Genomic DNA, 11,230 nt, shown 5'->3' on the forward strand with positions numbered 1-11,230 from the left:
TTTAAAGTGTTGAAGAGCAAAGATGTCTGCTTGAGGACTAAGGTGAGCCTGACTGAAGCCATGGTATTTTAATAATCTCATGTGCCATATGCATGTGAAAGCTGGACAGTGAATAAGAAGACCATAGAAGAATTGATGCTTTTGAATTATGGTGTTGGAGGAGAATATTGAAAGTGCCATGGGCTGCCCAAAGAACCAATAGATCCGTTTTGGAAGAAGTACAGCCAAAGTGCTCCTTGGAGGCCAAGATGGCCAAACTTTGTCTCTCATATTTCCTACATATTGTTAGGAGGGAGCAGTCGCTGGAGAAGGATATCATGTTTGGTGAGGTGGAGGGTCAGAGAAAAAGTAGAAGACCCCCAATGAGATGGGTGAGCCAAGTGGCAGCATCGATGGACTCAGTAGTGAGGTTGGCCCAGGATTGGGTATTGTTTCATTCTGCTGTGCATAAGGTCGCTATGAGTCAGTACTGACTCAACTGCACCTAACAACAACTAACTGCAAGGTTGGCGATTCAAACCCACCAGCTGATTCTTGGAAACCCTACACAGGGTCAACTTGACAGCACTTAACAACAACAACATTGATATCTTGGAAGCTCCAGATGTTGGAAAACCAAACGTTTGTAGTGTGTTGCTGTGAGTATGTGTGTTCAGCTGAGCACTCTGTACCGTTCTGGTCTACATTGTGTGCTATCAAGTCTAATCTGACTCACAGTGACCTTATGTTGTTGTTGTTGTTATGTGCCATGGAGTCAATTCTGATTCATAGCGACCCTGTACAGGGTTTCTGAGGCTGGAAATCTTTATGGGAGCAGAAAGATAGGGCAGGTCAAAACTGTCCCCTACACTTTCCTATGGTGTAATCTTTACAGGAGCAGATTGCCAGGTCGTAACTCCTAATGAGCAGTTTGTAGATTTGAACCATGGACATTTTGGTTAGCAGCTGAGCTCTTAACCGTCTTGACAGCAGGGCTCTTTATTCTGATGCACAGATTATATTTTCTGTTGTATTTTTTGATTGAACAGAATCTTTTATAAGGATCTCTGGTAGCATAGTGGCTACGAGTTGGGCTGCTAACCTCAAGGTCAGCAGTTGGAAACTACAAACTGTTCCATGGGAGAAAGATGAGGTTTTCTGCTCCCATTAAGATTTACAGCCTTGGAAACTGTATGCAGGTTCCCTGTGATTCAGAACCGACTCCATGGCATATAACCAACCAACCAACCAGAGTATTTTTTGTTTTAAAGAGGTACCATGTATGTTTGGTTTGGGTACACATCTCTAAATCATGATTGTTGTTGTTAAGTGCCATCAAGTTTGGTTCCGAGTCATAGGGATCCTGTATAGGGTTTCCAAGGAGCTACTGGTGGGTTTGAACACTGACCTATCATACTTTAATTCTTGACTATAAAACAAATGAGGATGCTGAAAAAAAGCTAAACCTGCTAGTTATAACTTGATTATTAAAGTCTAATTAAAAGAACTTAATTGTTTAACTTTGATCAAAGAAGAATTAGTCAATACGTTTTTATTATCTTTATATTAAGATTTGTTGTTGTTGTTAAGTGCTATTAAGTCGGTTCTGACCCATAGTGACCCTATATGGAGTTTCCAAATAGCAGCTCGTGAGCTTGAACCACCAACCTTGCAGTTCAAATGGCTTTGCAGTCTGGTGCATTAACCCAGATAAATCTTTAACCTTTAAGCAAAATAATCCCTAGCAATATTCTATAAAACAAACAAGAACCCATTACTGTTGGGTGGATTTTAACTCATAGTGACCCTAGAGTGATTTTACGGGTCAGAGTAAAACTGCCTCACATGGTTTGCAAGGCTGTCAACTTGCAGAAGCGCAATGCCTCATGTTTCTCCTACAGAGCAGCTGGTGAGATCAAAACACTGACCTTTCAATGAGCAGCCAAGTCCTTTAATCAGTGTGCCAACACGGCTCCTAAAACCAAATAATATTTTAGCTTTCTTAGTAAAGATTATGTGCCTTGAGCATTGTGCTTTTTTAAAGAATTATTTATATGGTATTAGCTTGACTATAGCAACTGAGAAATTAGATGGGAAACTTTAAGAGGCAGTGAGTTTATACTAATGAAGGAGGAAGAATTTGGAAAAGGTGGGTGAGAATGTTTACATAACGTGAAGAATGTAATCAAGTTTACTGGATTTTAGTAATTGTTGAATTGGTGTATGTCCTGTTGTGTATATTCTCAGCCAACAACAAAAATAAAATAAATCATTTTTTAAAAGAATAGTGGGAGAGTAACATGATCATAATAAAATACGTTTTAAAGTGATAAAAATGACCTAACACACTGGGGAAAATTCAGATGAAAGGCTTTTAGTAACGGCTCTGCCAATATCTAAATGTATGATCTATATGACTTTGGGTTTTAAGTTTCTTATATGAAAAAAGAAAGTATCTTGTTATTCTATTGGTTCCCTTTTAGCTCTGTAATGTGATTTTCTATTGTAAGGTTAAAATGCTGAAGAGGGAGTAGTTCTGATCTGCTTTACTCCAGAGGCTAGACTATGGACCAAGGAGTATAAGTTATGTGGGAGCAAACTTCTGCTTCATATATGAAACAATTCCATGACAATGAGAGTCTCTCCATGCTCAATGAACATCGTCATTGAATTCCTGAATTCTCCATCAGCAGAGGCATTTCTGAAAAGTTTAGCTAATAGTCTCTCAGGGATGCAATGGAAGAGTTGACATCTTAAATGAAAAAAAGAAAAGCCACTTCCAAATTCTTATCAGGTTTGAAAATTCTAGTACTACATTTTCAATTATAAAAAGTGTGGCTTTTTTTTTTTTTTTTTACTTCATAGTAGAGTGGATACTAACAATCATTTAATATGTTCTATATGATTTTTTCATCATAATGAACAAAGTGATTACATTAGGCAATAAATTCATAAAGATGCTAGGGATAAATATTATATGAAAAACTTTTTGTCTCATTTCCCAAATAATGTACTCGCTCAGACCTTTCTTTTTGATACATTTTGTCTTCTTGATGTCAGCTTTCCTTCTATTCTCAAGATGTCTCTTTAAGCAGTTGCTCATTATTGTTTTTAATCTGCCTCTGTCCCAGAGGAAAAAACAAGACCACTATACCTACTAAATCAGTCACCTTAACTCTAAACACAGCATTAATAGGCTCCAATTTGGATTTGACAGAAAAGTCAAAAGATGCTTGACTGCTTTTATTTATTAATAAATATGTTTCCTCATTATGTATAGGTAGGTAATTGCTGTTACCTATGATGTCATATTATATGGAGATGGTAATGTAAAAATTATATATTCTATGTTTGTGCCTAAGTATTAAAATAATCATTACCTTTCTAGACTTAATTTTACTATATTGCAAACAAGTCACGTTTTTATTAACTTATATAACTAAATATGCATTAAGTCTGGTATATATTGTGAAATAATTGTTTAGGAGCACACATTTAGGTCCTGACTTCACTACTTACTATTTTGTGTTAGTTGTTACAAATTTGTCATAACTGATATTATTATTGCTCTTTCTTGTCACCAACACTTCCTAAAATCAAATGATATAATATTTATGGTATCTCCTAAATATTAAACAAAAAACAACCTCTCTAACTATATAATTTTTAGCCTAGTGAGAAATACAAGATAAGAAGACATGGAGGTGCTGTGATGATATGCCAAATGGACACCAAGGAAGGTTTTGTTAAAAGCAGAGGAGCTGAAATGCCATCTTAGGAAATCAGAAATCAGATAGGACAAGCTGTGTAGTTACTTAGCTATGTAGAGTTAGAGAGGGGGAGGTCAAGGTAGCACCAGGTTTTAAGCTTGAGCAATTGGATGAATGATTTTTCACTTAGACAATAGATACTGGTGGAGGAGTAAGTCTTAGGTTAGGGGGAACAAGACTCCAGGCATGAACATGTCGAACTTAATTTGCTTACATGGGTGTAAGTAAAAAAGTATTGCTTCAAAATTCTAGAAACCTCTATTAAACAAACAAACAAAAAAATCCTAACTTGAAGTGATTGTCTATACACTTCTGAAGGTGATGCTTCTATCTCTCTGCCCCCTGACTAAACAATTCTATACTTTAAAAATTAACACCACATCAAAATGACAGTTTTGGCATTCTCAAGGACCCAATTCATAGTTATTTTCAATGTTATTTGAGTTTTGGGAACAAAAGAGATCTGTTGGGGGAAGAATAGGACTGTAGAGTGGATGCATAAGGTGTCCCATCCACTGATTACAGAGACATGCTTCAACACATTTCTAAGGAGTAAACCTGTGCATATATGAAATGAAACCTTTGGAGGAACATTTTTTATTTGCCCTAATTAAAAAAAACTTTGCCATCATGTCTATTCCAACTCATGGAGACAGACCCTAATGTGTGCCAGAGGAGAACTGTGTTCCATAAGGTTTTCAATGCATCTTTCTTCAAAAATAGATCTTCAATGTAGTCTTCTGAGGAGCCTCTGGGAAAGTAGCACCTTCAACATTTCAGTTAGCAGCTGAGCTCATTAACTACTGCACTCCTCCAGGGACACCAATGTGCTTATAAAAATGATTGTCACTCACAGTGGCCCTGTGTATGGTTTTCTGAGACTTAAAATCTTCGTAGGAGCACACAGCCTCCTCTTTGTCCCTCAGAACAACTTCTAAGTTTGAACTGCCTACCTCGCAGCTAGCAATTTAGTGTTTATCCTACCACCAGGGCTCCTTTATAGACATTGTCTAATAAAGATTTTCCACCATTTGTCTGTCAGTTTGCCACACTGTGATTGATGGCTTACACATTTGTTGTGATGCTGAAAGCTATGCCACTGGTATTTTAAATACCAGTTGGTCACCCATAGTGGACAGATTTCAGTATAGCTTCCAGGCAAAGACAAAATAGGAATAAGAAAAGGCAAACCATTTTTGAATGATTAACCATTGAAAATCTTATGACTAGCAGTAGAAGTTGTCAGAAATACTTCCAGAAAATAAGCTTCTCAGGTTGGAAGGGATTCAAAATACATCTGGGAAAGAACTGCCAGTTGAGTTGACCTTAATGATGTGATTGGAGTTAAGCTTCTATGACATTAATTTGCTGATGGGACACAACTCAAAATGAGAAGAAACAGCTTCAAACATCCATCAATAATCAGAACATGGAATGTGCAAAGTATGAAGCTAGGAAAACTGGATGTTGTTAAAAATGAAACGGAATAAAGATTGATATCCTAGGCACTAGTGGGTTGAAATAGACAGGTATTGACCATTTTGAATCAGACAATCATATGGTATGCTATGATGGAAAGAACAAATTGAAGAGGAATGACATCAAATTCATCATCAAAAACACTATTTCGAGATCTTTCTTGAAATATGCTTAAGAGCAAGATTTGTTAATACCACTATTATTTAAATTCATGCGCCAACCACTAAAGGCAGTGATGGTAAAATTGAAGACTTCTATTAATTTATTCAGTCTGAAATTAATCAAACATGCAATCAAGATGCATTGATAATTACTGATGATTGGAATGTAAACATTGGAAATAAGGAGGAAGGATCCCCAGTTAGAAAATACAGACTGGGTAACAGAAATGATGCTCTAGGTCACATGGTAGGATTTTCCTAGACCAACAATATACTTATTGCAAATACTTTTTAAAAACAATATAAAAGGTGACTATACACATGGAGGCATTCAAAGAAATTTGGAAGACAACTATCTGGCCGACTGATTGGAAGAGATTCATATTTGTGCTCGTTTCAAAGAGAGGTGACCCAATAGAATGCGAAAATCATCGAACAATATCTTTGATATCCCATGTGCATAAAGTTTTACTAAAGATAATACAGAAACGGCTACAATCATACATTGACAGAGAACTTCCAAAGGTTCAAGCCGGATTCAGAAGAGGACGTGGAATGAGGGGTATCATTGCTGATGTCTGATGGATTTTGGCTGAAAGTTAGAACGATATTTACCTGTGCTGTATTGACTATGCAAAGGCTTTCGATTGTGTGGATCATGACAAGCTATGGACAACATTGCAAAGTATGAGTATTTCAGAACACTTAATTGTGCTCATGAGGAATCTGTACCTGAACCAAGAGGCAGTTCTTCAAAAAGAAAATGTGAACACTGAATGATTTAAAATTAAGAAAAGTGTGCACCAGAGTTGTATTCTTTCACCATACTTATTCAACCTGTATACTGAGCAAATAATCTGAGAAGCTGGGTTCTATGAAGAGAAACATGCATCAGGATTGGAGGAAGACTCATTAACAACCTGTGATATGCAGATGATACAACCTTGCTTGCTGAAAGTAAAGAGGACTCAAAATATTTACTGATGAAGATCAAGAGCACAGCCTTCAGTATGGATTACATCTCAATGTAAAGAAAACAAAAATCCTCATCACTGGACCAATAAAAAACATTCTTATCAATGGAGAAAAGATTGACATTGTCAAGGACTTTATTCTTCTTGGATCAACTATCAACACTCACGGAAGCAGCAGTCAAGAAATCAAACGACATATTGCATAGGCAAATCTGCTTCACAAGACCTTTTTAAAATACTGAAAAGCAAAGATGTCAGCTCGAGGACTAGGGTGCTCCTAACCCAAGCCATGATATTTTCAATAACCTCATATGTGTGCAAAAGCTGAACAGTGAATAAGGAAGACCATAGAAGAATTGATGCTTTTGAGTTATGGTGTTGAAGGAGAATATTGAAAGTATAACGGACTGCCCAAAGATCCAACAGATCTGTGTAGGAAGAAGTGCAGCCAGAGTTCTCCTTGGAGGCCAAGATGGCCAAACTTTGTCTCTCTTACTTAAAACATATTGTCAAGAGGGACCAGTCGCTGGAGAAGGATACCATGTTTGGTAAGGTGGAGGGTCAGAGAAAAAGAGGAAGCTACCAGCGAGATGGATTGGCAAATTGATTGGCTTCATCTGTAGACAAGACAGTGGAGAAGCTCAGCATCATCAAGCAAAACAAGGCTAGGGGATCACTGGAACAGACCATCAATTTTTCATATGCAAATTCAGGCTAAAGCTGAAGAAAACTACAACAAGTTCATGAGGTCCAAAATGTGACTTTGAACATATCTCACTTGAGTTTAGAGACAATCTCAAGAACAGTCTTACGTATTAGACACTACTGGCTGAAGACCAAAAGAGTTGTTTGATGACATCAAGTCATCATACTGGAAGAAAGCAAAAGATCATTAAAAAGACAGAAAACAAAAAAGGACCAAAGGGTATGTCAGAAGAGGCTCTGAACCTTGCTCATGAGTGTAGAAAAAAAGTGGCTAGAAGAAATGAGGAAGTAGAAGTGAACAGAAAATTTCAAGGAGCAGCATAAGAAGACAAAACCAAATATAGTAAAATATGCAAAAGACTTGGTGTTAGAAAACCAAAAGATAAGAACATGTCCAGCACCTCTCAAGCTGAAAGAACTAAAGAAAAAATTCAACTCTCAGATTGCAATATTGAAAGTTTCTGTAGGCAAAATAATGAATGACACTGGAAATATCAAAAGAAGATGGAAAGAATACCGAGAACACTGTACCAAAAATAATTAGTTGTTCAATCATTTCAAGAAGTAGCATATGATTAAGAACCAATGGTACTGAAGGAGGAAATCAGTGCGCTGAAGGTACTGGCGAAGAACAGGGCTCCGGGAATTAAGATAATTTAAATTCCTGATTTCCAGAGAGCAAATGAGTGTCTACTGAGGGATAATTAAATCAGAATTTCACATACGCTCTACCATCACTTCCTGTTAGCTTTATTTCACCTTAAATAAGAATTCTTGGATGCTTATGCTCAATATGTGGTACCATTAGTATAACTACTCCTAGAATTTCAAGGTCCTTTCATGTATGTGAGACTCCCGTTGCAGGCTATTACCTGATGTGGTGATGCGGGTTAATACTCTGGACTGCAAAGTCAGTTTGAAACACAGGTTCGGTGGTTCTAGGTCACCAGCCATGCCTTGAAAACCCTATACAGGGTTGCTATGGGTCAGAACTGACTTTATGGCATTTAACAAGAAGAACAACAAGGAGTTGGATAGTGAAGTGGATTATGAACTGGGCTGCTAACTGTAAGATCAGCAGTCAAAATCCACTAGCCACTTCATTGGAGAAAGATGAAGCTTTCTCCTCCCATAAAGACTTAGAGCCTCAAAAACACTATACAGGTTTGCTCTGAGCTAGAACTAACTCGGTGACACACAACCACCACAACCAAAAGGAGTTGATGAAATATAGATGGAAATATTTCAACAAAATGATGACGCACTGGGTGTACTTACTCATATATGTCAAGAAATTAGGAAGATAGCTAACCTGTCTTACTGATTGGAATAACTCTTTTTGTGCCCATTCTAAAGAACGATGACCCAATGGAATGTGAAATCATTGAACAATAAATCAATAATTCACTAAATAATAATATCATTAATATCACACGCAAGTAATCTCTTACTGAAGATCATTGCAGCAGTAAATCAACAGGGAACTGCCAGAAATTCAAGCCAGATTTAGAAGAGGGTGTGGAACTAGGGGTATCATTGCTGACATCAAATGGATCTTGACTGAAAGTGGAGAATACCCGATAGATATCCAAGGTGCAGTGAAGGCATTGGCGAAAATCAAGGCTCCAGGAATTGATGGAATTCAAATTGAAATGCTAAAACAAACTGATACAGCCCTGGAGGTACTTGCTTATCTATGCCAAGAAATTTGCAAGACAACTCCCTGGCCAACTGATTGGAAACAATCATATTTTAACCAATTCCAAATGGAATGCAGATATCATTGAACAATATTATTGATATTATATGCAAGCAAAATTTTGCTAAAGATAATTCACAAAAGGTTGCAGCAGTATATCAACAGAGAACAGCCAGAAATTCAAGCCAGATTCCGAAAAGGATGTGGAACTAGGGATATCATTGCTGACATCAAATGGATCTTGGCTGAAAGCAGATAATACCTGATAGATGTTTACTTGTGCTTTATGGACTATGCAAAGGCATTTGACTGTGTGAGTTATAACATTGTGAAGAATTGGTATTACAGAACACTTAATTGTGCTCGTGAGGAACATGTACATAGACCAAGCGGCAATTGTTTGATCCAAACAAAGAGATAGTGAATGGTTTGAAATAAGCAAAGGTGTGTGTCAGGGTTGTAGTCTTACACCATACGTCTATAATCTGTATGCTGATCAAGTAATACGAGAAGCTGAATTATATGAAAAAAGAACATGATTTCAGAATTGGAGGCAGACTCTTTAACAACCTCCGATATGCAGATGATACAACCTTACCTACTGACAGTGAAGAGGACTGCAAATAGTTACTAATGAAGATCAAAGACTACAGTCTTCAGTATGGATTTTACACCAATGTAAAGAAAACAAAAATCCTCACTACTGGACCAATAAACAACATCATGATAAATGGAGAAAAGATTGAATTTGTCAAAGACAAATTTGCTTGGATCTACAATCAATGCTCATGGAAGCAGCAGTGAAGAAATCAAATGACTGATTGCAATAGCCAAATCAGCTGCAAAAACCTCTTTAAAGTGTTCAAGAGCAAAGATGCCAGTTTGAGGACTGATGTGCAGCTGATCCAAACTATAATATTTTCAATTGCCTCATATGCATGAGAAAGTTGGACAGTGAATAAGGAAGACCATAGATGAATTGATGTATTTGAATTATGGTATTGACAAAAAAGATTGAGGTTACCAGGGATTGGCAGAAGAAAAACCAAATCTGTCTTGGAAGTTCGGATGATAAGACTTCTCTTGTTTGGACAAAGCAGTCTCTTGTTATCAAGAGGGACCACTCCCCGGAGAAGGGCATCATGCTTGGAAATGTGGAGAGTCTACAAAAAAGATGAAGACCCTCAATAAGATGTGTTGATACAGTGAGAACAATAATGGGTTCAAATGTAGCAACAATTTTAAGGATCGCTCAGGACTGGACAGTGTTTCTATTGTACATAGTGTTACTGTGAGTTGGAACAGACTCAACTGCACCTAACACAACCACCACCATCACAAATAGAGTTTGCTATATGGATCTGGAGCATAGAAATTATCTTTCATTTTATAAAGTGAGTGAGGTCAGAGTTACAAATATATAAAACATTTGTACATAGATAATAAATCAAATAAGATCAAATGTATTGTCCATGAGATTTAACTCTAAAAACTCTATCAATGGTTACCAAGAATAACTTTCTGGAATGTTGTGGATAGAAAGCAACATTGTACTATATCAAGGCAAGGATGAAGTAAAAACAGTGGTATGTAGCCATCCTTTAGGTTATTTTGATTATGGAGAGGAAGTTAGAGAGAAGATTGGATGAATATATATTTATAAATATGTATTCCTTAGTAAATTTTTTACTAGTATTTCCTTAGTAAATTTTAATATATGTAAAATTTCCTTAGTAAATTTTAATATATGTATTTCCTTGGCTATTTGTTGATTTTTTCCAGAGCATATCTAATTTTGTTCAAAATAAGTCATTCATTTAGAATTTTTGGTGTCACAGGGATGGAATTAAAGAATCTTTTAATTTAAATATTTGGTGGGGAGAATTTACCGTGTGTAAACTAATTTTTAGTTGGGAGGTAGACTGTAAATCATTCATAAGGTTTTTGTTTGTTTGTTTGTTTTTTCATTCATAAGGTTTTAAAATAAAATGTCTCAAAAACCTTAAGGTAGTATATTAACATCAATGTAGTGATGAAGTCCTTTATGCATTTTCTGTCTGTTTGGGGGATCCTGGTGTGATGTAGGATAAGCACTGGTCTGTTAACCACAAGATTGGTGGTTCAAACCCACCAGCTGCTCCTCAGAAACCCTACCTAGGAAGGGTTGCTATGAATTGGAATGTGGAAATCATTGAACAATATAATTAATATTGAGTGCAAGTAAAATTTTGCTGACTATAATTTTAAAATGTCTGCAACAGTACATTGCCAACAAATTGCCAAAGGTTAAAGCCTAATTCAGATGTGGATGTGGAATGAGGGATATCATTACTGAAGTTAATGGCTCTTGGCTGAAAGCAGAAAATAAAAAAAATAAAAAATGTTTATTTGTGCTTTATTGACTATGCAAAGGCATTTAACTATGTGGATCATGACAAACTATGGATACATTGAGAAGAATAA

The 11,230-nt window shown here is 36.6% G+C and overlaps 1 protein-coding gene across 1 annotated transcript in view; it reads left to right on the forward strand.

The window, feature by feature from the left end:
- TMEM117 (transmembrane protein 117) overlaps positions 1-11,230 on the forward strand; it is a 763,946-nt gene that overhangs the window by 492,064 nt on the left and 260,652 nt on the right. Inside the window, exon 7 of the mRNA XM_006865317.1 lies at positions 203-218. Within this exon, the coding sequence (XP_006865379.1) occupies positions 203-218 (16 nt within the window). The remainder of the gene's footprint in view (positions 1-202; positions 219-11,230) is intronic.

This window comes from Chrysochloris asiatica, unplaced genomic scaffold, assembly GCF_000296735.1.
Source record: "Chrysochloris asiatica unplaced genomic scaffold, ChrAsi1.0 scaffold00077, whole genome shotgun sequence".
In the NCBI taxonomy this organism is placed as follows: domain Eukaryota; kingdom Metazoa; phylum Chordata; class Mammalia; order Afrosoricida; family Chrysochloridae; genus Chrysochloris; species Chrysochloris asiatica.